The 27813-nt window shown below is 40.0% G+C and overlaps 2 protein-coding genes across 6 annotated transcripts in view; both read left to right on the plus strand.

Moving 5' to 3' along the window:
- The window catches only part of FILIP1 (filamin A interacting protein 1), a 103154-nt gene extending 95101 nt beyond the window's left edge, over positions 1 to 8053 (plus strand). For 3 of the 5 annotated variants that reach the window (XM_082755603.1, XM_082755605.1, XM_082755607.1), the window contains 2 exons: positions 455 to 683; positions 7228 to 8053. In XM_082755603.1, the coding sequence (XP_082611729.1) occupies positions 455 to 661 (207 nt within the window). In that variant the 3' untranslated portion in view covers positions 662 to 683; positions 7228 to 8053. The remainder of the gene's footprint in view (positions 1 to 454; positions 684 to 7227) is intronic. The other 2 variants (XM_082755604.1, XM_082755606.1) reach the window with 2 other exon arrangements.
- A 5394-nt stretch (positions 8054 to 13447) lies between these two features.
- Positions 13448 to 27206, plus strand: TMEM30A (transmembrane protein 30A; the record flags this gene model as incomplete). The annotated part of the gene is made up of 7 exons (XM_082756133.1): positions 13448 to 13765; positions 19057 to 19173; positions 19820 to 19927; positions 20988 to 21075; positions 21523 to 21666; positions 23299 to 23508; positions 24891 to 27206. The coding sequence occupies 7 exons, from the start codon at positions 13448 to 13450 to the stop codon at positions 25082 to 25084; spliced, it is 1179 nt and encodes a 392-aa protein (XP_082612259.1). The 3' UTR covers positions 25085 to 27206.
- Between the last annotated feature and the right edge of the window lie 607 nt (positions 27207 to 27813).

Below are 27813 nucleotides of genomic sequence, written 5' to 3' on the forward strand. Positions count from 1 at the left end.
CGATGCAGAAGTGGCTCCAGCCGTGGCCCAGCGTACTTGGGGAAGCAAAGTTCAATTTTATTTACATGGCTGAGAGATCTTGTCCCAGCCCTGAAAACATGGCAATTAGTCAGGGCTCAGCTTTAGCCAGTCAGGCCTCTGAGTGAGCCCTGCATTGTGTTGTGCTGCAGAAGCAGTTCTGCAGGCATTCCTGTCCTTAGGACATCTTGATCGAAAATGCTACCTCAGCTCTGGAAAGCTAGTTTCACCCTGATTTTGTACCTTCAGCCCTGCTCTAGTAGCATTTGCTGATGCCAGGTTTGAAATGCAAACATTAATTTGCTAATAGGCATGATTTGGGACATTGTTGCTTCAGAGGTAAATGAAGAACCAGTTAAAAGTGTATAATGAGAATATATGAGAAGCAAAAACCCTCAGTTCACGTAATTTCTCTCTCTGTGTGTCTCTTTTGCAGACAGGACAGGATGGGTCATCCCCGAGACCTACACCCACCCGCATTCCTGTGTCAAAAGGTATGAAAGCAGGAAAGCCAGTAGTGGCAGCCCCAGGAGCAGGAAATGTGACAAAATTCGAGCCTCGTGCTGAGACTCAGTCTATGAAAATAGAACTGAAGAAATCTTCAGGCAGCGGTTCTGGCTCCCTGGGCGGGGGTCAGGGCTGATGGCGGTGGCTCAGGGGGTATGGTATGTTCTGCAGGTGTTACTGCTACCATGAACTCAGCCCCCTGTCTGTGTTTGCCCATACTAACGAAGCCCGGTCACTTACAACAAACTAATGAGTGTGTGCGTTGACTACTTCAGTAACAACATCCTTTTGCTTTCTTCATGAAGGGGGAAAAAAAGCCACCAAAAAAGGCATTGTATGTCAGGAATACGTTCAGCCGGGGAGGTGAGAACGGGCAACCACACCAAGTTATTAATCCAGCCCAGGAATTCTTAATGATAGACTTGATCAGTTTTAAATAGATCAAAGGAAGATCGGTCACTTTTAATAGATTGTGTCCCATGTTAACAGATCACTTCCCACCCTGGCTACTGGGTGGAGCACCTGCCTGTAACCCCCTTTCTGAGAGGCTGCCCTGTCCAGGGATGCAATGCCAGGATGCAGTGACCTTGAGGTTTTATTTTACTAAAAGGCCGTGCCTCAGGTGCAGGAGGGAGAGGCAAAGGACCACGCTTTGTGGTCCTTTGTGGTCCCAGCCTTCACTCTAGGAATCTCTCTTTTAAATCAGCATTTCTCCCTTGTGAGCTGCTTTCTCAAGGCGGTGACACAATTGAAGGGGGTATGGAGGTTGTCCAATGCAGGCAGCAGCAGCACTGAGCAGCAGTGTATTTCTTCCCAAGTGGGGTCCATGCTTGCAGTCAGTGCTTACAGTCAGGGTCTCCATTCTCTGACTTTGACTGGGTTACTGCCAGTTCTGGGGCTGGATGCAGGCAAGTGAGCCAAAAAGTGTTTAGTCTTTAAAAAGAGCTTCAGAGAAACATTGATCTGGCCAAAATCAATACAGTCCATTTGTGCCTGCTCGAAAGACCACAGAAGTCTATGAAGCAAGTCATTCAGCTGGCTTCATAAGGTTTGCAGTTTTCCTTGTTGGATGGACTTGTGCTCTATAGTTAAACATGAGTTCCCAGGCATCCTTATGGGGGACATTAGAGGGGAAATCAACGCAGATTGCTGGCAGCAAATTGCTATCTAAAGGCACAGCTTGTGCACGGGCAGTCAGATAGATAGGGTTTGGTATGCGAGTTACTCTCAATTCTCATTTGTTTGAAATATTTTGTCTTAAATACAGACCACCTAAGAATACCATGGAGATTCATCTTTCTTCTCTCTTTGCGATTTCTTCATTTACATGTTTGCATTTTTAAGCATGTTTTAAGGAATTGTTCCAGCATGGAAATGGTGTGGATATTGATGATTGTTATGGCTATTTATTTAATAACACTAAAGTTATTAAAGGGCATTTCTATTAAGTGATCAATTTTCACAGGAGAAAGTTACAAACAAAAGAAACTGAGCTGAGCAGGCTGATAAATAAGGGTTTTAAAGCTTGTATGTCTCAGCCATCACGGAAGACTGTAAAGGACCCAATGGTTAGGAATAGCTTTCGGAAGGAAAGGCAGGAAGACAACGCATAAATAATAAATACAATTCACAGGAAAGAAAATGCACGAGTGGGTGAAATATTAAATGGCTTTTTGTCTGGGAGAAGAAATTAGATGGAATAATCTGCCACAGAAGGTCAGCAAAATTATATTCAATCCAAGCAATGTTTAGTCTTCAGTCTGTGCTTTGCAATGCTCTTCAATTTAAGATCCAGATATGGCCATTATCCCAGAGTAAAGCTGGCATTTTTTGATTCACATGAAGGACACTTTGTCTGTGATGTAAAAGCTGCTGTCATATACAAAAAGAAACAGGCTTCCATTTCTACATGTGTGTAGCACCTGCAATACCTGCTAATTTTAAGGTTCTGGATCCTATGACATCTGCAAATCAGATTCACTTGAGCAGCATTTTTCATAATATTCGAGAATTTCAGATAAAACTTGGAGACTGGAATTATCAAGCGGTGTGGTTTACCATGCCAGAAATGCATCAGATCCTCTCAACTAAGTGTTAATCACTTAAAAGCTTCAATTTGTCAATAAATGGTTGCTGAGATCTTACTGTTCTTGTAAGATAGACTTGTATTTTGTAAGATAATAAGATTGTAAGATAGACTTTTCGGCAGATGTTTGAAGAAAACACGTTATTAAGAGCTTTTAGCTGGATAGTCACTCTAAATACTGGCACTGAAGCAAGCCTTTAGTTCAAAACAGTCATTTAAATAATACTGCAAACATGAGCCTCAAGCTAATGTGGCTTGATACAGTGATGAGCTACAGCTGGCTTAAGCCTTCCTTCTCAAATATTTTTTTCAAATAAATTAGCTATTCCTTAGTTAACTGTTGTCATACCCAGGACAATATTCTACCTGTGCCTGTGGTTGAAAAATTTGTTTTGCCTAACATCCGAAAACACTAATTCACCTGAAGAAAGAAGCCAGACTTAAAGTACCTGAAATCCAGGACATGAAAATCAACACAACTGAACCTGAACTGCAGGCACAAGCTAAGAACTGCGCTTATAGAGTCAGTAGGATTTTATGAGACAGACTTGAGAAATTCCAGACAGGTCAGACCAAGGATCTTGTTATTTTTCCCAGGGGCAGCACAACAAAAAGGAACTTTTGCTCCACAGCCAACCCAGCAGAAGTCCAGGGAGTTGGAATCAGGCAACTAGTTTGACTGTTGGCTAAAATTATGTATTTAGTTGTACTGAACATTTTCTAACATCTGTTTTAATTGACCTGAGATTTTTGTTTCTTAAAGTCAGAAAAAAAAAAAAAGAAAAGATGATGATACCATAAAAGCGTAGAGCCTATAGTTTAGAAGTCTTAACAGTTGAAGGCTCTTGAACTTCAACAACACTGAACATGTCAACCACTTTCAACCTGACAAAGCAACAGAGGTCTCAAGAGGAAGGAGTTCTTCCAGTTTAATGAAGAGGGTGACTGAGAGAAGGAGCAAGACCTTAGCAGAACTCTGTTGCACAAAAGAATGTAGCATGAGCTCACCTTCACACAGTATCAAAGAACAAACACAAGAGAGTGATGGCAGAAATGCCACAAGGACAAGCTTTGCTCAGACCTCAGATTTTACTCGGCACCAAAGGATCAAACTGTGAGACATAAATCCATAGGAAATTACTCGGGCCTTTATTTATGGGGCTTCATTCTGTGTATTTTACATAACTGGATTACAGTGCAGAAACCAATCTTCCTCTGGCCAGGTGACCATCAGGGATTACTCATCCTCATGCTTTCTCTCTCTTCCCTTTTACTCTGTATTGATTTTTGTAATGAAGTGGAACAGTTTCAGTAGCAAAATGTATTCAGCTCAGAGTAATAGTGGTGGTTATGGTGGTCTTTGAAACAGGAGAGACACAGACTTGAATCCCTTCAGGCACAGGTGAAATTGAACCTACAGCCCGCATATTATGGAACGCTTCTCTTACCATGGAATTTTGGTTTAAGAAGTGAAAATTTCTATTTCTTTCCCTGTCTTTTAAGATCTTCACTATTGTAAAGACATTGAGAGAAAGGGCCTGATTTTCTGTTTTCATGAGATTGTTACAGCCTGTGAGTGTGTAACAGAGGAAGGAGCCTCTGGCAAGGCTTAGCAAGACACCTGAACCTCAGAGGTGGGGCAGGATTCAGAAGTTACAGCTTTGTCCTCAGCATTACACTTTTGGCTGCGTTTAGGTGTCTTCCTGCTCAGCATGCTTTTTTTTTTTTTTTTTTCTGTATCCAGTGCTGAGTTCTGTGCTATTTGTGGGTGATAAAGATGACAAGGCATCAAATATGTAATTCTTAATTTCAGTAGAGGAACCAGCTTAGCAAAAGCAAGACTGTGGTGCCATGAACATTTAAAGCAAGTAGAAAACCTCCCCCTGTTGCCTAGTCACAGCAGTGCCAAAGACCTTGTTTGAATCCAGTCACCATTGAAAATCCATGTTACTGCCTGAGATGTGCTACATGTCTTCTAAAACACGCTCAGTATTTACACGGCTATTTGGTGGTTCTGATCAGAAACTGAAGCGTGTGTCTTCAGAGAGAGCAATTCTCCATCCTGCTGCGTTTCAGGTGCTTGGCTCAAGCTGCAGCAGTCAGGACAATTTTCAGACCAATTACATGTTCCTATCACACACCAGTGGCTGATTTCACTGAGTCAGTTTGAAACCTGTAGTTCGCTGGCAGGAGTTTCTGTGAGCTCATCCTCTGAACTCGTTTTCATTTAGGGAAATGTTTTTTTTTTCCCCTTTGGCAGTGTGAGTTATCCTCTTCCCTTAATTCTGACTGAGCTCACTCTTTCAGACCTGTATCCAACATATCTGATCATAGATGTTCACTTCATTTTGAATTTCTCTTGCTACCTACACGCTGCTCTTACTTGTTGTTTTTTTTTTTTTTGGAAGATGCAATCAGGGTTAAATACTTACAGATTCAGAGCTGTCAGCTCTGAGATTCAGGTATGAATTGTTCAGGTATGAATGGTTCCTCCCTTTAAAAATTCTTTTCAACAGGGTTTTAAAAACAGAAATACTGACACATGATTTGCTTCTGTTATTTGGGTGTGCACTTTCTGTGGTACATACATTTCTGTATCAGTTGGTGGTGTTTGTATATATTGTAAGAAGAAATTAAACTTTGTATATAAAAATTCTATCAGTTGATGTGGTTCATTATGGGAATTGGTATTTTTGATAGGCCAGCTGTTAATTCTGTGTTTCCCTAAGAAATTCCAGTTTACATCAGGGAGACTGAAATCAGAATTAGCATTTTTACATTAACATACCTTGGTTCTCTTTTCCTGTCACTAAAATAAATTCAGTTGCATTTAAGTGAATTCACAGCACCTTGAAATGTCCAGACCTTTAACCCTAGAAAAATCCATGTAATCATATCCTACAGATATCATATTCCTACAGAGGTTACACCTACAGAGCTCTGACAAAATCTACCCTCCTATAATTGCAGTTTAATAACTGTTCGGACACCTATTTTAGTTACTACAGTATGTATATAATATATACACATTACATATATAACATTTCAATACAAAATAAATTTTTAGAAAAAACAATACTTGCAAACACACGTGTGTGAGAAATTAATGAAAAAATTAATAGTGGAGGTAGATATTATATATTATTAAAATATCTTTCCTACCCTTTTCTGCAAAAATGTTATATTTGGGCTGTAGGAGGAAGACTGATTCAGAAACCTATTATATTTTTGCTGTTCATTTAGTAATTGCACCTTTGCAAGGAAGATGATATTTTCTGCAGCCCGTTTAGTTCTTAGAATTTTGTAACTAAACTCTGGATTAATAGAGAATGTGCAAATTGAATATTAAGAAAGTGTTTTTATAGAGTTCATGTGACTCCCACTGAAGTGAAAGGGAGATTTCACCTGAGGTTATAATCTGATACTAATTAAATGCAGCTTTTTGCATCCTCTTCAAGAGCTTGTTAGAGAATAGCACTGGTTGTAAGGTAATTTTTTTACTGTAGTTTGTGGTTCTTTCATATTGCTTGAGTCTCTGAGAACAGGTATACTTATATTTTTGAAAATTATTTTTACTGATAAATTATATAAAAAGGGAATGCTTTTACTTCGGAAATTCTATTATTTAATCTGACATACCATACTTTCCTGAATGCTGCCTTCAATCCTGCTGTTCTAGCTCAGCGTGGATGAAAAGCATAACTGGAATCTGCCATCTAGTGGAAAAGGTCTGGCATGACGAGTACATGAAAAACGGCGATTCTCTTCCTTCTTACACGTAACTAATTCAAGCACCTTGCAAATATTTGCAGGCAAAGGCAAAAGTCAAGACAAATGTAAAAGGCAATAAAGACCTGGTTGATTTAATGTCTTGGCTTGCACACTTTTTGAAAAATCTTCAGGCTATTGAGAAAGAAAATGTTGCCTGTCCGAGCTGTGTGCTCAGAAGAACCGAAGACCAGGTGATCACCTTGTATTTCAGCAGAGCCTGGAGATTAATCTGGGAGCTCCCGTGTTACACAGAGCACAGTTAAACCCAGCCTTTCAAAGACAAGGCAAACACTTCGTTTTGCATACTGTGGGTGGAATTTATGTGCATTTAAGTCAATAGTGTAATTCATGCAGACCTGCTGAATAAAATCAGCATAGGTTTCTGAAGCAAAATTGAATTAAAAACAAGAAATGAGCCCATACATCTTTCTCATCCCCACTTCAGAATTGCCAGCTGGGTTTTGATGGCTTTGCTCAGATGGGATGCAAGAGTCCCAATTTCAATCATCCTCCACCTGATGCAGGCATGGGACTGGAACTGTTGTGTTCCAGTGGTTCAGCTATACAATATTCAAATATATTCTTCTTTTTCCCTACGGATGACCAAGTGGTGGCCTCGACACTGAAGTGGAAGCCGAGGGCTCCTGAGCCTTATCCTGGTACTAACTGAGGTTCCCCTTGTAGTGCTAGTCAGTGCACTTTTAATCAAACAGGGATGTGAGAGCAAGTCTACAAGATAGTTCTTGAAGAAAAATGCATTGCCGGTGTAATTGTTCTTCTTTATAGTGACTTGCAACTTCTCTACAGCTTCATAAAACCAAATGTTTTGCTATCTTTTCTTTTAGAGAGCGTCATCATTCACCAGTTACGCATGAGCTCCCGATGAGTTACCAGCCCCGTAGATTCTCTCTGTGCGTGCTGCCCTCCTTACCAGTTGGATGGATCACTGGAGAAGCTCTCTACCATCAACACCAGGGTCACTTGTGCTACTGATTCTTAGTGGAAGTATTTATTGCTTCCATTACATTTTATGTATTTTATCTTGGTAGAGCTTTAAGAACGAAGGGCCTTGCTAATATTTTTGAAGGGTAGAGGCCGGGATACAGGGGGAAAAGCAGTCTTTCTGCCAGCTGAATTTCACTTTTATTTGCAAAGCCTAAGACACGCGCTTGATTTTGTTTGATGTTTGCTATATAATTTATTTTTATAATACACTTTGTAAAGCAACTGTCCCGAAGTTGCAATTCCTGTTGTCCATGGCGCATTTATTTGTAGAATACACTGTTAAATTCGCAATTCGATATTTTTGTAATATAGAGTATGTAAAGAAAGAAAAATTTAACTTCAATAATGTTTTGTTTTTAAATGGAAAAATAACTCAGCGCAATTTTTTTGCCACCATATGATTCTGTGAGACTAAATACTCTGAAGACTGCTGTATGGAATTTGTACTATTGCAGAATATTTCTTGCACTGTGTGACTGTTTGGCATAAAACTATTAACTATTAAAGTCCAATGTCTTGAAATACAACCAGATTTACTCATTTTAAACAATGTAAGCCGGTTTTTAAAGCTGTGATTTTTTTTTTCTATATAATGTATGTTTTTATTCTGCCTGTACCAAAAAAGTTGATTTTCACTACACTGTAACTAATAAATTTTCACAACTATGCAAATGTAAGCAAGTGTTTCAATTTTAACTCTAATTTCTTAACGTTGACAGTCTTTGCGTATGCATTTGTTTATAGGGACAGAATGTATGGCTTTGGAAGTGACTTTTTCTGACAGGTATTTCACTGCAGTATCACAGTGACGTACCTAGTAAAACCTAATATTGTTTATGATCCAAAGAGGGATCTATCACCAAGCACTCAATGACATAATTGTGCTAACCTGGTGCTCTCACTGCTTTGGCAGATAGGTTCGGTTGATATGATCAGACTGTTTAGTGCATGACTAACAGGACTGTATACATGAGATTCCATGTGGTGAACTCAGCATTTTACACTGGTGGCTGTAGCTTTTCAAATAGCACCCAGAGACTTCTGTGGCAGCTACACTTAAAATGATTTTTGAATGAATTACACATAAAGCTGGATAAAACCCATGCCAGATCTTTTTTTTTTTTTTTTTTTTTTTCCTTATACATTTCATAATAGATTACCTTTAATCTAAGTTGTGGGCACATATTTAAAATACCACATTTTTTTTTTTTTAATTGTAGAAGCTACTGGGAGAAACTATTTTTTGGAAGAGAAAGCAGCGTTGCTTGCAGGAGATATGTTGTGGGATGCCAGAAAAAGTGCATTAACTCAGTGTCCCACTGAGATGAGTAGGCCAGTTACCTTTGAAGCTGGAATAACGCATTGGTACGTAGCCAATTTGATCTTCATGCTTTAGTTTGCTTGCCAACCATGGGAGCTATTTTATCTCCTATATACGAGCTCCGCACCAAATGCTGAAACTGTAGAGAGTCAGGATATTTTGGGACCTGTAGGAACTCTCTTGGAGTTGATCTGCACTGGGAGGAGATAGCCAATGCAACTCTACTGAGTAATCTAAACAAAATAAATGCTGTTTATACTTACCAAACTAATTTGTTGCTATAGCTTTTGACTACACCAGGACTTCAGCAGGTAGGCTTTTTTTTTTTAATTTTATTTTTTAATTTTTATTACAACTGACAATTACGTAGCTGTGACTGTAGGTCAAATTTTAGAGTGCGTTGAGAAGAATTCCAGCTTTCAGAGAGTAATAGAGCTTGGGGTGAATCATGTTTAGTATGTGCCATGTTTCAATTTACTGTGCAGTGGAATGAACATAGTGCTGACCCAAATCTTCTAGTTTCAAAGCATCACTTGTGAATCCAGAACTATCCACGAGCTCACCAGGAATGAAATTACCAGCTATTTGAAAGTGACAGTGACATGCCTGAAATAGTTTTGCATATGAGCAACATATAATACAACCTTACTTTGGAGTTGAGACAGGATTAAAAAAGATCCTATCAAAGTAGAAAATATTTTCCTTGTCTAGATTTTAATATAAAGCTGATTCAGTATGAGTGTATGTACAAGTTGTCCCCTTTTGTTTTATGATTCCTAAACAAATGCATAAACTTTTACGGTTTCGCAAATGCATTATGTTTTTAAGCTTTAAAAAATAAAGACTTGTTTAAAGCATATAGTTGTGGTGTATTTGAAATCTTTTAGATTTTAAAATACTGTAGATGAACTGCAGCACTTTATCAGAATGGCAATGCTGGTTGTAAAAGGTCAGTAGTGACACACACTATTGCATCATTGGTAGTGGTTTATGCAGGTAAAATAATAAATTCTGATCTGACACCTGGCAAGCAGCAAACTATTTCATTAAAATGCCTGGTCAGTAAAACTCCTGTGTGCAAGGGGTGCTTTGGCAGGTGTATTTCATCCTCAGTGCATTTATGTTCCTGGGCATTTTTTTAAAGCTTGCCTAATCTGGATTTGAATCTAAAACAAGTAAACTAAGTGCATTAGCCACATAATTAGCTGATACTTTGGGAATGCTCAGGAAGAAATGTATCAATGTAGAATGAAAATGTGGTTTATTTCTACAAGTATTACAATTTTAAAGAAATTAATCATGCAGTGTTTACAGACAAAGACAACGTAGAGGCTACCTGGGACTGCAGATACCAGTAGTTTTTAAGCAACTGAAAATCAGTGAAAGATCAGCTTTTCCTTTAAGAAACTCTTACAGAGGATTGAAAGACCTGTGTTAGTATAATTATAGGTGATAAAATATGATGCCCATTAAAAAATCTCTAATACTTTGATTTCTGGAGAAAAACTTTTACAGCCACTGAGTTTTCCATTTGCCCCGTCATGAAACATGGTTGGACACAAAGGAGACAAAACTACCTGTTTTGTAGAACAGCCTGCAATGTAGAAAACAAGATATAAAGAGAAAATTGAGGTTACTGCCCTTAATGTTCCACTTTCTACTATTAATTTCTGGGTTTTAGCTCTTCCTCTGAACAGTAACATTTAATTTTAAGCCAAAGACTTTTTATTTAATGCTTGATTTCACCTACGTAGATTTGTTCACTGAAATAATCCATTTGGCAGTTAATGCGTTTTATTTGCCTTAATTGACTACTCGATGTATTAGTGGTTCTAACAGCATGATGTTTTATTTCTTTAGATTTTATTTTAAAGAGCATCAATTAATTACTTTTTTTCTTTTCCAGAAATAAATGGAAAATGTTAAAAGGTAAGTGTCAGAAGAAGATCATTTAGGGGTGCTTAATAGAATTCAATTAAAAAGTAAGTGTCAATTGTTGTTTAGATTAACCACAATACATTCATTTTTGTAATTTTTGTACAATTTTAAGGCTCATTTAATACCCTCAAAATCAGACGTCAGTTTTCAAAGTTCAATTTTGTAATTTCAGCGTTTGGTTTGAGGTGGTCTGATGTGTATTTGCTTCTTCCTTGTCTTAAACATTAGCATGTGTAACACATTGAGGGTTTGACTGTGTAATATGCCTGCAGCATTCATTGCCAACTTAATGCCTAACGAATCCGTTTGCCATATCATATATTAAAAAAGAGCGTTATAAGTGTATGTTTTTGTAAGTATTTATTTCTATATCTGTTTTTCTTATAACTGTCCACAAACCAGTACGAGGCATACAATATCGCACAGCACCTCACTTTAATATTTCATGAGCATGAACTATGTTGGTTGGACTTGCCTGGATATAAATTAATTTCTCCTAGCGTAAAACTACAGAATAATATCCATCCAAGATGGTTACAGGCAATAAAGTAGTGCCAATATATTGAAGTATTCATGCTGATATTCTTTATTTCTCTAAAGAATGGAGGTAACATACACCCCGTGATTGTATCCATATTTAGGTTCTGAGAATATGATTATCTTGGTAAAAAGAAAAAAAGCATGCTTGTAATTAACCTTGTTGTTACAATGAAAATATATGTATAGGCTAAGCTTATAGATGAACATATGCCATTTGATATATGGCTCCATTAGCACATCAAATGGAGCAGATCAGAACATAAAAGTACCAAGCCTGTTCACATCTTCATGAGAATCATATAATCACGGAATGGGTTGGGTTGGAAGGGACCTTAAAGACCATCTAGTTCCAGCCCCCCTGCCATGGGCAGGGACACCTCCCACCAGACCAGGCTGCCCACAGCCCCATCCAGCCTGGCCTTGAACACCTCCAGGGATGGGGCATCCACAGCTTCTCTGGGCAACCTGCCTTGCCACCCTCTCAGTAAACAATTTATTTCTTATATCTAATCTAAATCTCTTTTAGTTTTAAAGTGTCACTATAATCCCTGACCAAGAGTCCCTCCCCAGCCTTCCTGTAGACCCCTTTTAAGTACTGGAAGACCACCATAAGATCTCCCCAGAGCCTTCTCCTGGCTGAACAACCCCAAGTGGCTCAGCCTGAGGTCCCTCAGCTGTTAGTCCTAATTTGACATTTCCTTGGATTGGATTTAGTCTGGTCCCCTGGGCTATAGTTTTTTTTGTTTGTTTGTTTGTTTGTTTTTTGAGGAAAACTTTCACACCAGGTTGTGTTTCTCAACGGAAGGCCTCCCTGCAAGATCCTGTAGGAAGTTACCCCCTATTGTGTGTGTTACACATAAATGATGGTGCCATATTTTGTCACTGTGGCCCACCGCCCTGCATCACTCATGTGGCTGTTCCCCATGGGCTGTCAGAGCCCGTGCTCAGCATAACCGCTTGCTTGCAGAACAGAAGTGGAAGGTGTATTTGTGTATTTGGTTGTCTCATTCCATGATGACAGGCCCCATTTGATGGACCTTGTGCCAAAGCTCCCAGCACCATCCCAGTTAGGACTGCAAAATGCAGTGGCCTGTGGTGCCTGTGTGTCTCTGCAAGGATGAACGGATGCCTTTCCACCAAGTTTCTGCAATGGCTGTGTTCAGCCCTGTCAGCGGTTGAGGTGGTCCTTCACTGATGGAGGCCATGAAGATGCTGGGTGTCTAGGAAGGGTCAGGGTGGCATGGGGGGAATGTGATCAACCCTTGATGGTTTTTCCTGAGCAGTTAATAAAATGCAGAAGTTAAAAAGACACAGATTCCCACCAGAATTCAATGTGCCCCTTCTTGCCAGTCCTCTTGGACCTGGCATCATGAGTCTAGCATTTTGCTGCCATCTCACAGCACAGGTTTACAAGCAGAATTATTCCCTCAGCAGATTTTTTGGGGGGCTGAGGGGGCACAAGCTGCTGTAACTGATGACAGAAGACAAAAGATAATAAAGAAAAGGGCTGTAATAGGGTGAAGGGGTTTGGCTATGGGGAGCAACAATGGCAGGTGGGCCCACCAGAAGCTGTGAGGGATGTGTTAGGGACGAGATACAGTTGTGGTGCAGACACTGCAAGGAACACGATTCATTTTGGACCCCTAGATAAGTGCTGAGGCCCCGAAGCGACTCAATTTTAAGTTTTAGCTGCCCAAAAACCCAAGGCGCCCGAGGACCGTCGAAACGGGACGTTTGCTCCCCCCAGCGCTCTCCGTCGGTATCTCGGATGTCCCCACGAGCCGCACGGCGCTTATTTGGGGGGAAAGCCGGTCTTAAAACACCCAAAAAGCGCCGCCTGCGTGACGTGCTTGTGAAACTGCTTCATTTTTATTTCTCCTGAAGGCCACACCAACGGGGGGTCGGATTTTTGAAGGGGAAGCGCCGACAAGAGCCAGAAACGCGGTCCCTCTCAGCGCAGCGCCGCCACCCCGTAATCAGCCACCCGCCTAACGAGCAGCGACCATTACGGGCGGCCACAACCCTCCCTCACAGCTCGGCGGGAAACCCGCCCAGCCGCACTGCGCATGCGCACCCCCCAAAAGGGCGGGAGGGAGGGGGCCGTTCCGTTCCCCCTCTCCCCCGGGCAGCCGTGAGGAGGCTGCGTCACCTCCCAAGCGCTCGGCGGTCACGTGGCGGGGGCCGGTCACGTGGCGGGGGCCGGTCACGTGCCGAGGGCGGTGGCGGCGGCGGCGGCGGCGGCGGCGGGGCGGGCGGGTGTCATGGCGGTGAACTACAGCGCCAAGGAGGAGGCGGACGGGCACCCTGCGGCCGGCGGCGGGGCCCAGGGGGGCAGCGGGGCGCCGGGGGGCGGCGGAGGGACGGGAGGAGGAGCAGGGGGAGGAGGAGGAGGAGGAGGCGGCGGGGCGGTGAAGAGCCGCAAGCCGGACAACACGGCGTTCAAGCAGCAGCGGCTGCCCGCCTGGCAGCCCATCCTGACGGCGGGCACCGTGCTGCCGGCCTTCTTCGTCATCGGGCTCATCTTCATCCCCATCGGCATCGGCATCTTCGTCACCTCCAACAACATCCGCGAGTACGAGGTGTGTATGTACAGTGTGTCTGTGTGTGTAGGGGCCGCGCCAGGCCGGCTGCGGGCGGCTTCCAGCCCGGACCCCAAATCCGCCCCCTAAAAGCTTCAGGCGCCCCCCAGGCAGGCCGTGGGGGTCCGGCCGGTGCCCCCCGGTGTGCTTTTAGGGAGCTCAGTGCCTGGATTCACCCCTGGCACTGCTCTGTGAGGCAGGACGGGGAGTGTACACACCACAGCTGGGGTGTCCCGCAGTCATGGGCAGCGTGTGTTTAAACAGCTTGTCTTTAAGCAGTTTAACTTTACAACTATGGGTATTACAGCCTTAAACAGTCCCGGGTAATATAGTTTCAAGGTAGAGCTCTGCACTGAGCGTACCGCTCCAGTTCTTACGTGTACAGGTGACTTAATGTTTCAGGTGCTGCGTGGGAGGCTGGTGTGTCAGGAGTGGATAGGAAAACAAACTCTGAAGAGCGTAGCCTTTCCTGGTTATACCTTCAAAACCTCAGAGCCTTTTATAATTCATCACACTGCTGTGAAAAGCTGCTGAGTGTTAACCCCAAAACTAATCTATACATCGCTCTGAAGTCTGTTTGATAACAGAATTGCTTTGTCTTATAAGGAAACAACCCAAAGGGCTCAGAGACAACCTTGAAAAGGAAGTTGACAGCTGCCATTAGTTCCAGTAAGTTTAATGGAGCCAGGATTGATTGTAGAAAAACACAGAGTAAAATCTGCAGCTGTTTGTTGTATTGGCGTATTGGAGAATATGAATTTGTGGATATAGCCATTTTAGCTGTCAGAATAACCTCTTTCCAGTAAGTGATGTTCAAAGCAGTGGCTTGTCTAGTGATACCCAGGTGACGGCGAAACTAAATTAACTAAAAAAGCCTTGAGACAGACAGTGAATGGTATTATCTTTTTGTATATTTACTAAAACATGCACAATGTTACAATAAAGCTAATTTAAAGTTCACTTTCCTTTTACACGAAAAACTAAAATTCCACATGATGAAAAGATGAAGTGGAAAATCTGGCATGTATTTTTCAGTATTTAACTGTTGTATGTAGGGATATTTGTGAAAATCAATTCCTTCTTGTCTGGAAGTGTGAGTAAATTTTCAGATGCACAATATCAGAAAACTGACACAGGTGCTTCAGGGGACATTGTCCTGTTGTCATGGACATGTTGGCCTTTAATGCCATGTTATAGTCTTATTTAAGGGTAGTACAAGTGCTTGTTTTCAACAGGGTGCTGAACTGAGGAAAAAGAAAGCTTGCTAATGCTTTTTTTAACAATGGCATTTGAGATAGCCGTTTCTTTACTAAAAGAACACACAGTCTTATGCTGATTTTAAGACAAAGTATAAGTAGGTGAATCTCCTTTTTTTTTTTTCTATTTTGACTGATTCTTGGTTGTTCTGTAAGGACAGGAAATTCAACAGTTCCATTTGAGTCCTTGTGACTGCATTCCTGCTGTGTACGTACTCATTCTATGCTGTTGTTGCTTAGCAGCTCAGTCTTGTAGTCCTGTGGAGTTCAAGTAGGAGCCACAAAGAAGATGTTCTCACCTAACACATACAGTACTGACAGCCCTAGGTGAACAGGGAGTGTGACTGATGCTTCCCTGTGCAGTCAGATTATGTGTATGAATATAAATATTTCCAAATTTATATTTGGAGACCAGATGGCAGGTGGTGGCCTTCTGTTAATTTCAAGGTAGTCAGGGTTGGAAAGGGGTTTGTTTTACTAAGTGTGTTCATTGTTTACTGTCTTCCTCATCTGCAGCTCTCTGAAGTCAGGTCATAATGTTTTTCTGAGGGCAGGAGGGACGGAGCTCTTGTCTTTTGAGCTTGATGTCGTGATCAAACAGGATGTGTAACTAAAAAGGAGGAAGCCCATGTTCGGTTCTGGGATGCTCATGCGTTTTTATACAAAAATTGTGGGAAGCAGGAATATATTTGTGCATATATATATATATATACACACACACACACGTAGGTACGCACAGCAAAAGAGATTCTCTTTTTAAAGGCAGGTTGCTCCAGTTGAATCTGATGGTGGTGGGCTGTCTAAATCGGAAAAGACCTTACTGTCTCAGTTACAAAACTGGTCAGTAAAATACTTCATCTAAGTGGCTCTCGCCACCCCGAAGGGATGCAGTTCAAGACACAGCTCTCACCTGTATGCCTATCTTAGGTCCTTGCTTGGTGTGCTGCATTTTGGTAGTAACCTCCAAGTGTTCTTCACAAGTAGCTGTCAGTTTGCAACTCCGGGAAGCTATTTGTAAAAGCTGGGTGCGGTGACTAAGCTCTTTTAAAAATGTAACTGGGGGAGGAAGCAGAGGTAGTTACTTACACCCACCTCAGACAACAGCCAGCTTGTTCAGTGCCTGCGTGTGTAGCTGCCTGTAGACTTGGAGTGTTGGAATTGAACATGATCTGTAACTGATGTCCACAAAATTTCTATTTGTGTACAGTTCAAATCCTCCCCAGCCCTCCCCTGGAACTAGATATTGCAGTCGTCAGCATCTCTGAGAACTGTGCTGTTCCTGTGCAGGTGCCAGGACTGGGCAGCAAAATGTAGCTTTTCCATTGATTTCCTTTATAAGCTCTCTTGAGCTTGAACGTGGAAGATATCCAACAGCTTAAATGCACTAAGATTATAGTTTTTTTGTGTTGGTTGTTCCCTGGCTTTTTCTCACTGTTTGTTTCAAAGGGGATAAACAACCATTTACATAGGGTCTATCAGGAACATTGCTCCTTTGGGTGGAAAATGAGGAAAAAGCTGCATAAGTATCTATCTTTTGTACTATTCTTTGCATAGAAAGATATCCTTATGCTTGATACTCTTATGACTGCTGATGTGAATTGCTAAGAAGTAATTAAAATGCCCGATAGACCTAAAGGCATTGCTAGGAATGAAGAAAGAAAAAGCTGGGAAAGAAAGTACATGGCTGTTGCATGCATCTTCAGTGCTGCCTGCAGTTCTGGTAACTCTGTTTCAGAAGTGACTCAGAACTTAATGAAACCTACAGAGAGGGATATCGGAGAGAAACAGGATTGTGGGATGCCTTCTACACAAGTGGCCAAGCAGAACAGTATAAATTGGTGACAGTGTATGAAGTCTATGAAATCACAGATGGCTTTGAAAATATTTATACACAATGTCTCTGTTGCTTCTCCACTACAAAGATGTAAATTGACTGGGAAGGACAGCAACAGACTGAGACTGGGCTGTGGGTGACTGATAAACACAAGTAGGTATACCCAGGTCAGGTGGATTTCTGCTTTGGCTCGGTAAATCCGTTCTTATGTTCTCAAAGTAAGGGTTTAATTATTTGTCAGGAGATGCAGATCTGCCTGTATCCCTTTAGTGTAGCTGCCTGATGAATGTAACCTACTATGAATGCAGGAAAAAAAAAGTCTGCAGTTACTGCACAGGAAGGCTTCTGGTTACCTTTGAAGTTGATAGCACTGATCTGAAGCATGGTTTTGTTACGATATACATCAGTTTCATACTCCACAAACTTAGTGAATTCTTGACAAAAGTGAAGTCTTTAGATCTTTTGCAACCTTCAAGTATTGGTGTTTTGTTCATGATCTAAAACTTCTGCAGTGACTGAAGAACTAGCTCAGGATGTGGATGTTTAAGGTCTTTCCAAAGAAAATGTTTTTCCCCTATAAAGCAGGAAAACTGCAAGCAAGTTATCAATAAACGAATCAGCTGCATCATTTGTTTAGAGCCACATTGGTCTGGTCTGTAGCTGAACAGAGCTGTTGCAGACTGGTGAGGCAGTGCTACTTCTGGGTCAGCACAAACTCTGTACTGACCTTGGTGAAGGAAACAAAGATAAGGTGAGTCTTTCTTCCTCACCTAATGGCTTCTGAAGCTGATTTGTTTCAGCTGGGCTTGTTTAGGGTATTGGGCTCATCTGTCAGAAGGCTGGCAGCAGAACACAGGCTATTAAAATCCCTTTGCTGCAGGAAGGGCTGCAGCTTGTTTTTTAACAGTTATCAGAGAATCTACAGGAGGAGAGACCTTGAAGAAGATCCAGAGGAAAACAGGCTTCAGTTGTTCCTTGAACCTACTTGTTTTATTTAACCGTAATACAGACATTAGCACAGATCATAAATTGTTCTAATTCTCAGTAATGTTTGACTGCGGGCATAAATCAGGACAAACCACTTGCAGCAGTCTTTCAAAAAAAAAATAAATGCAGGAGTTGTAGTTCAGATGACACTGATGTAAAACAGTTCATTGCCTTAACTTGGCATGTGTTGGACTGAGTTTTAATTCTTGATAGGAAGCTCCTGTGTCTAAGTACATAGCTCATAAGCAGATGGAAGCTGTCTCCTCCTACACATGGAGCTAACCTGTTGAACACAAGGTAATTCTTCCCTGGCATTCACACACTGGAGCTGTACATGAGAGAGCAAGCTAATGCAGTCAAGAGACTTCAGTTGGCAAGGGCCATGGAAGGCCAATAAGTGCATGGCTGCTCTGGATATGTTATTTATACTGTACAGGTATTTGAAATACATACATCCAGGCTACTTTTTCTTGTAGCTATGCTATTAAATACAGATATTTTAATAGGCTAAATTAAGTGATCATCTTGCTCATCTGCTGGGGTGCTACTGTTCTTGGCTGACCAATATTAGTGTCTTCATCTTCCCTACTTTAAGAGAGTTCTTGATCTTTAAGAACTTGGTCTTCTGTAAAATCCTTCTGACTGATTCAATGCCTGAATATGGGCAGCAAAGCAAGTTCTCTCATGCAAGACCTTTTTTTTATTATTATTATTATTAAGGTAGACTTCTAGAAACTTAACTTCTATGGAAGACATGTAATAACCCAAATTTGCTTGGTTTATATAGCGTGTGTTTGGAAACATGATGTTGTCCTGAGTATTTGGTGTTTGTGTTTTGGGTTGGTTTTTCTTTTTCTTTTCCCAGTGGTAACGGCCCACCCCAGGGCCAAATTTGTTTGAGGCTCAAAAGGAATACATAGAATAGTAGAATTACAGAATCATTTAGGTTGGAAAAGACTTCTACGGTCATGATGTTCAGCTGTTAATGTACCACTGCAAAACGTACTGCTAAACCTGTCACAAAACACATAGATAGATAGAATCACAAAATTGTTTAGGTTGGAAAGGATCTTTTGAGATCATCATGCAGGTCTAAAAGGGCTTTTGGAACTGAGGTGCGATAAAATTGCAAAATATCACATCAATTCTCTGGCTTATTGTTTTTCTTTATTCTCCCTACTCTAAGATAATGATTTTTTTTTTTCCTGTTACAGATTGATTATACAGGAACAGACCCTTCTAGTCCCTGCAACAAATGTTTAAATGTTTCCTGGGATAGCACACCGCCTTGTACTTGCACCATCAATTTCACCCTGGAACATTCATTTGAGGTATGCAAAGTGAAATTGGAACAGTGTGTGTGGTTCTTTCCCTAACTGATGGGAAAGCTGCATCCCCATAGCCTTAACTTTTTTTTTTATATACCTTAAAGGATTTTTTTTCAGTAGTACTTTGAATTCAGATCTGATTGTTGTTTATCTTTTCGGTAGCAGGGATGTGATGTTTTTAATGCCTCTCCTTATCCAGAATTGTACACCATTAAATGGGATGCTTATGTTTTGCACATCTGGATTTACTTGCTGTGTCCTAGGTGTGTGTCATGTGCTTGGCAAGTAGATCAGCTATTCCTGCACAACTTAAACTGAGTTCAGCAAGAACTGGCAATACCAGATACGTGCTTTCTGGTAAAGTTGAAGCAAATAATGAGGCTTATGTGCTTAATGTTGGACAAGAAAACTGCTGGGATTAGTTGTGGTGAATGTTATTCTGATGGTTTATGGTGTGTTGATATTGTTTGACTTCAGAATGCCAGGTTATGTTGGAATAGCAATTTGTGTACTCAGTGTGAAGAGAATTGAGCCTCTTCCTACTTTGAATGTTGCTGTAAGATAAAACACAGTTTAAGCTTTCAGGTAACTACTGTTTGTTTCATTGATCCATTGTGTGAATTAAAACCCCTCTTGTCCTGCCTTGTAGAGTAATGTATTCATGTATTATGGACTCTCCAACTTCTACCAAAATCATCGTCGCTATGTGAAATCTCGAGATGACAGCCAACTAAATGGAGATAACAGTTCACTACTTGTAGGTATTCATACTTCAATATTAATAAGCAATTAGCAGCTGACTATTTCATAAATCTTCACATAGTTTAATAATAATGAGGTTCTAGAATTTTCGCATACCAGAGGGCAACAATAAGGAATACATATTTTGTTTAAAGAAAATGTAAAACGTTGTGGTCTCACAGCAATTGTTTCATTCAGTGGACAGCAGTGCAGTACTTCAAACACTTCTGAAAATTGAATAGTTCTACACTGTCTTGTTACCTTCAGTCAGTATTACTTGTCTGTATCTGTTCCATCCGAAGCTTTCATTTTCGGTATAAAATAGTACTTACCTTGGATAGTGTAGTTAAATGCATCTGTTTTTACAGGCTCGGGTTTGATACTGAACATTAGCATTATTGGAAAATACCAATACTGTATATTCTGCTGAAAGCACTGTGTAATGTGTAGGTAATGTAATATTTGCAAGGAATGTAAATATCTTTGGGTCCTTGTTCCATCAGGATTATTCTACACCTTTATATGTAAGCTTTTTTTTTTTTTTTTTAAAAAAAAAAAAAAAAAAAAAGAATGGGGAATAGTTTCCAGAAATTACAGCTGGTGACTGACACTGGATTCTGGGGGGCTTTTTTTCCACTTGTGTTATTGGCATGCTGTTGGAGTCCTTGAAACATTTTGCATTTTCTGCTATGCTTGGCTTCCTATTACAGTCTATTTTCTCTAACACTGGTGCACACTGGAAAAAAAAACAATCCTTTAAAGGAATACTTGAGTACTTGATGTTAGAAAACCTTATATTAAAAGATAAGTCCTAACAGCCTCCAAGCCTTCATTTTTCTAAGGATTGCCCATCATGGGATTCCGACTTCATTCACATTTTAGTTTATAAGTTCCTGCTTATAAAGGAAAAAATGAATCATGTTTGACTAGCACTGAACACTGAAGTATTTGCAAATCTAACTTGTGAAAAGATTGTGGTACATTTAAGATGTACACAGAGGTATTGCAGTAAAAAACAGGTTAGTTAGATAAACTGTCACAGACTGATCTGCCTCTTTTTTCTGTTTCACTGTTAGAATCCAAGTAAGGAATGTGAGCCTTACCGCACGAATGAGGACAAACCCATTGCTCCCTGTGGGGCCATTGCCAACAGTATGTTTAATGGTATGGTAATACTTCCAAGTTACTACTTAAATGTTTTCATGGTCTTGTGGTGCTGAAAACTGTTCTGAGTAAAGACATCATTGGCTCTTGTTTTTTGAATTAACACTCTTCCATTGTTCAAAATATCTTGTTTTGTACTGATGTTGCTTTTTTCCTAAAATCTAACAACTAATTTGATCTGATAGTACAGAAGGGATTAAAATCTGCTGTGAGAGACTGTTACAGCTGTGGAATAGACTTAAAGATAGTATACATGTATATGTTTGGCACACTGCTATATAATATACATGGATTCTAAAAGAACAGTTCTTGGTTGTGGTAGGCAGATAAATGCCTTGTCCAGTTTTGTTTTGTTTTCTCCTGGAGATAATTGTTTCACTACCCATCAGGATTATTCATCTAATGAAAGTTTCTGTACCTGGCTTTCCAATTTGATTTTCTCCTTAGATACCTTGGAATTATACCGCATTGATAATGACACAAGGACTCGTATTACTTTAATTAAAAAAGGCATTGCATGGTGGACAGATAAAAATGTGAAGTTCAGGAATCCTACAGGAGATGGGAATAACTTAACTGCACTTTTCCAAGGTAAGAAGAATGGGAAATTTTAAGAATAAAAAATCTCAGACACATACTGATTCCCATGGATTTTTACCTCACTATGTTTTAGTAAGTATGCTAATTAAAAATATTATAGTTCTCTGAAGAAATGCAAACTAGCTGAGTAGTCCTTATGTAGAAAAGTTGTCTGTTAGCAACGAATGATGCAAATTTTAATGTGGAAGCGTATATTTTCTCCTAATTTTACTGTAATCACTAAAGCCGTGAAATTAGGACATCTTTTTGTTCCTATTTTAATCTTCCTGAAGTTTCAGAAAAACTCTTTCAGTTGGTTGGCATCGGATTGATTGCATTGACTTAAGCCTGTTACTCCTATTTTGTGTATTGTTCAGTTCCCATATTTTTCTGGGCTATTTGGATCTCAGCTATGCTTTATACTGATTACATGAGAGAGGTGGGAAGCCTGTTCCATTTCAGCTTTGAAGTTACTAGTACAGAAATATATTAGCTGATGGGGTTTTCACATCTGACAGGTAATGATTATTCAGTGCATTCAGATCAGGTGATTGCACTGAAATTATTCCAACAGGTATTCAAATAGAAAGTTATTTTTAAATTTAGAAATCATGTAGATTTTTCTTGTTTCTTAACGCTGCTTGTGGCAATTTAGTTCTGTAGTTTTTACTTTTCTGTCTCTTGGCATTTCACTTTGGTAGTTTGTCCAATGTCCTTTATGATGGTTAAAAGGTTCCTGGCTTAACTGATATTTCTACTACCAGTTGCTGTTTGGGGCATGGAAATATAAAATATTTTGACATTTTTATTTCTGATAACATTTTATACCTTGAATACTGAGAAAAGCCTAGCACATACACTGCTGTAATACATGGTTTTAACTTGAGAAGAAATCCTGCAGTTGTTTAACCAAATTCTTCAAATGGACTTGCAAATGGAGAATGGAGACAAATCTTAACTTTTCTACTGGTAGGTTGTGCAGAGTTCTCAGAAATCTGATTCTTTGTGGTTAGAAGCAACAGATTTCTCTTATTTTATAGGGTTACAGTCTGGTAAATCAAAGTTTCTTTGGTTGGCAGTGTCTAAAACCAATCTTCTCAGGGCTCTAGGGACCATGTATATATGCAAGGTATGTAATAGCTTTAGGTTTTACCTGATGTGGATTTCTTCCATAGAGACAAATTATGTATTACCAAATGATACTACTCTTGAAAAGGCAGATAATTTACCCTAATGCATGAGGGTAAATAAATATGCACTAGTATTTAAGCTGGGTACTGTGCAGGTGACTGAGCACTGGCACAGGTTGCCCAGAGAGGTTGTAGAGACTTGGATACCTTAAAAAGCCACCTAGATGTAGCCACCTAGATGTATGTGGTCCTGGGCAGCCTGCTCCAGGGAACACTGCCTGAGCAGGGGGTTGGACCAGATGGCCTCCAGAGGGCCCTGCCAACCTCAGCCAACCTGATTCTGTGCAAATAAAAAGTTCTTTAACAGTCCAGTAATACTGCAATAGTAATGACCCAACCTGGCTGCTCATACTGCTTAGAACTTAATACGTGCAATACTAGAATGCATTTTGGTGATCCAGTGTGTCACTTAGTCCTCTCTTTGGAATACTTTGTTATCTTTGTTTAATTTTAGGCACGACGAAGCCTGTAAACTGGCCCAAGCCAGTATATATGCTGGACACAGAAGAGCCTGACAACAATGGCTTTATCAATGAAGACTTTATCGTGTGGATGCGTACTGCTGCTCTGCCAACTTTTCGCAAGCTGTATCGTCTCATTGAAAGGAAGAATAACTTACAGCCTACCTTGCAGGCTGGAAAATATTCTTTGGAAATCGTATACAGTATCCTTTGAAAAAATTCTTAAAGCTGCTAAGGGTGTTAGCTGGATTACATGGGTATACACCTGTGAAAGTCCAATGCAAACAAGCTTCTTTTCTTACCGTCTATTAAAAAGATGGTAGTGAGAGGTGGTTGAAAACTGGTGATGAGAATTTGGTAGTGCAATTACTGTTTTTTTACTTCTGTGCAAGTTTATAGTATTGTTTGTTCTGTTAAAATGTGGAATTCACTCAGTTTCTAAGCTTTGTATGGGAAAGAGTTGAGTGACTTCAGGATAGCTGTGTGAAGTTTGGAGTTATCTGAACTAGTCAGATTATCTGTAGGGGAGTATCATGCTTTAGAGAAGCCCCAGAGGTTTTCTTTCTTTGCATGTTATCTCTGCCTTCTGTTATATCATCTTGCCCAAAAGCAAATTTTGGAGGACCGTAGTATCTTTTTTGCACAACTGAGTGCTCAGAAGGGTATGGTCAGACTCATTCACCTTTCTTATCACACATCTTATTTATTTTTGTGGATCCTTGCAGTCCCTGCTAGCTGTCTTTCATTCAGGACCTTGGGGCCTGCTTTGCATCTTCCTGTGGCCATGTGCTGTTGTCAGGTTACTGTCTATTTGTAGACTTGCTCTGCTGTGTAAGTGCTCAAGTCCATGCATGAAATTAAATTACTAGCTTTATAATGAGGGGGAAATCACATGGCTTGGATGCTGTAAAGGAATTGAGAGAGACACAGGAAAGAACAGAGGTATTTGGTTGCCTAGAAATTTGAGAATACATTCTCAATCTGTTATCTTCATGATATAATGACAATATGTAACCTAGGGCAGACTGGCTTTGGAGGTGAGAAAAAAGCCAGAGCTGTGGATCGGGTAGGTATAGGTATGCAATTGCTTTTGAGACAAACAAAAGACAAGGCGGAAGCGCAGGAAACTAGAGGAGGTGGGTTGTCATAGCTACTGATTTCTTAGAATTAGAAAACTCTTAATGATAATTTAAATAGCTACTGCAGTATTTTTCTTTGCTGCAGAACAGCAGGGAGTGCATGTAAAACTGAATCAAAATACAGTTAGTAAGAAAAACTTGGTACTGAAATATATTCAAGAATTAGTTTGGATTTCCCTCATTTTATTGAAGTTGCTCTCAAAAACCCACAAATCATGTGTTGCTCTTCACTTAAAAGGGGTTGACATCTGTACCGTGGCATTTTTCCTGGAGCGACGAGGTCAGTCTTTGCCTAAAAATCAGCTAAATTTTTAGTATTTTCACTTCTAGTATTCAAAGGACATTAATGTTTGGAGCGTGATTGAGATGATCCAACACTTTAATGTGCCTGATGAAATAAAGCTAGGTTTGGAAATGTGCTTCTTATTTTCCTATATGTGTCTCAGATTATCCTGTACACAGTTTCGATGGACGGAAAAGGATGATCCTAAGCACCATCTCATGGATGGGAGGCAAAAACCCCTTTTTGGGAATTGCGTACATCACTGTTGGGTCCATATGTTTCTTCTTAGGAGTTGTATTGCTGATCATCCATCACAAATATGGAAATAGAAACACTAGTGCAGACATTCCTAATTAATCTTGCATTCTGAAAGCAAATGTACTGCATGTGCATCAATGCCAGTCCAGGACGGGCCCAGTTATTGAAAGGCAAATCTCTGTTAATCTCACTCCAGAGCCTGGGTACATCATTTTTATCTAAAGTCCCCCCCTTTCCCCTTGCTGTGGATTAACTCTTGAAAATGACGGGTATACAATTTGCTCTATTGATTGTATCTCTGCCTTTGTCAGAAACAATTTTCTGATAATTGCCTCTAACTGGGCAGGCCACTTGATGCACATTGCTCTGGTTCCTTTGATGCATCTGCTGCTTGTTTATGTGCTGTGTAATGTCAGGATGATTCAGTACATACGGATTGTGTGGAGAGAGACTGTTGTAAGATACCTTTTAAATTGTTAACTTAGCAGATTTCAGGTGTCAGTGCTGTTGAAAAGAAAAGTCAAGTCTTAAATGTTTTTTCAACTTACTGTCTTGTGTGCATGGACTCTTATATTTCTGGCTGAAATTTTAATATATTTATATAAGTTAAATATTTTTCCTGTGTCCTACCCACCTCTGTTATGTTAAATCCTTGAAGTGCAGTGTGAATTACAACACTTGGAATTCCTTTTATATTTGCAACAAATGTGCCTGGCCAGTAAACTAGCATCCTCTGAAGATATCAGAAAGCCTGTTTGTTAATTATCTGTTTAAGTCCCTCTTAAATTTTGTTCTAAACGGGGAAATGTTTGTTGCAGGTAGAACCTGCTTTTTTTTTGGTAGTTCGCGTTGCTTTGTTGTACCAAATACTAGTTTATCTATTGTGCTTGCTGGTTTTGCTTTTTAAGAGCAGCTCCAAGCATTAATCAGGATAAACCTAAAATGTGCTTTCTGTTCACAAATTTGGGTTGATTCCTTTCACTGAAGGAGTACCCTAATTTTCTTGAAGCATATGTATTCTGAGCTGAGCAGGCTTTGTTGTAAAGGAAATATCCTGTTCTGTTATTTGGAGTAAATGCCACAAATTCTTGCAGTGTTGAGATGCTAAACTAGGAATTTAAAAGTTGAGATGACAGTAACCTCTGTTATTCAAATGCAGGTTGAGCTTGCTGTGAAACATAATTTAAATATCGCAGTTAGAAGCGATATGCAGGTTAGTGTCTTAAATCAAACTCCAGAAAGGTTCACTTTTAGGTAAATTCAAAGTTAACGGTAATCTGTAAAATACTACTTTTAGGATGATGCACAGAAATTGTAATGTATATGGTGGAGATCACATTATATGCAACAAGCTTGATAAAGTATTGAGTATATTAAAAAGACCTAATAAATTCTGCAAACCATTTATTAAGAGATTTTATTTCTTTCTTGAACATGCGCATATTTTTGTCTGGATTAAAGACATTCCTATTAAGAATTCCATTACATTAAGAATTAAATTACAGTTTAAGCGAGTTGTATTTCTGGGACTGTGTATTTGTTACAAAAAGTTCAGTAGTTTAACTTATAGTTGGCTTTAAACAACACTTAATTTATCAGAAATGCATGACTATTTTTACAGAATTACTTGTGTAATCTTTTTCAGCTAGCAGCTGAAGTGTATCGCTCGCTATAAACTATGGAATGGGGCCATGTTCCAGGGTGCTAGCTTTCTGTAATGGCATATAATAACTTGTTTGCACAGTACAGTGTGGCAGCATAGGACTTTTAAATACTCAAGACTTTAGTGTTGTAGCTATGTTGCTGGAACTATAGGATAAGGGTATATAGTATTTGTATATTGCAAGGGAGAAAACTTGGAGAATCTTAAGCTGGCTTTCATTTGTAGAGTAGTTGTTAGTCCAAAATGTGGCAAGAGTAAGGGGATGTTTTGCAATTACTGGTTATTAAAATATTTTGACTTCTTAAAACTGTTTGTCACTTGAAAAGTAAATGTTTTGCTTTGTTCATAATTTTTTTCTTTTTCCAAGTTGGGAATGCTGCTTCTTGGGCTGTGTTCAGAATTGAAAACAAAATATTTTTCTACCTTGAAATGTTTTTAATGCCTTTCCTTTTTCCTGTTGACCACTGTGGCTGTCAGTGCTGTTTGGATCTTCTTAATGAAGTGCACTGTTTGGTTCTTGCTACAAATAAAGGTCTTCTCAGAGCTTACAGCTCTAAATACTTGTCAGGCAATATTCCTGATGAACAGTATACATGAGGAGCTTAAAATACTTACAGGAGCTTAAAATATTAGGTTAAATTTGTAAACTCATACTTTACTCTGGCTAATTTGCCTTACAAGTAGATAACTTGAGATCTGTGGCTTTTGTATTTCTTGTAAGCTGCCCGTAAGTCGCATTCAAAGATGAAGTCACGGTGTCCCTGTCTGACACTTGCCAGGGCAGTGTCGCTGTCCCAGTTTTCAGTGTCATGTGTTGTTCATGTGTTGTATTTGGATTTGACCACCTGTCACCTGCCCTCTTCAGCGGCACCTTTCTGTAGTATTTGCTACTAGGGCTCAGAAATAGAGAGCGGTGCCCCTCTCCCTTCTCAGTGCCGGGTAGGTGGTTTCCAAGCCTCACCCAGTTGAGGCAGTGCCCAAGCACGGGAGATCATAAGCTTCCTGGAAGTGGCTGATGCTAGGAGAGCCTGCTTATGAATGACTCTTTCCTGGAGAGAGTAATTTGGGAAGCTAGGATATGTCTCTGTCTTTTGAAGGAGCTCTCTGAACAAATTCTCTTGTGTATGACCAAGTTCCTTTTGGTCTTGTGTCTACAATGTGGTCA

Source organism: Aythya marila (genome assembly GCF_965140915.1).
Source record: "Aythya marila genome assembly, chromosome: 3".
NCBI classification, from domain to species: domain Eukaryota; kingdom Metazoa; phylum Chordata; class Aves; order Anseriformes; family Anatidae; genus Aythya; species Aythya marila.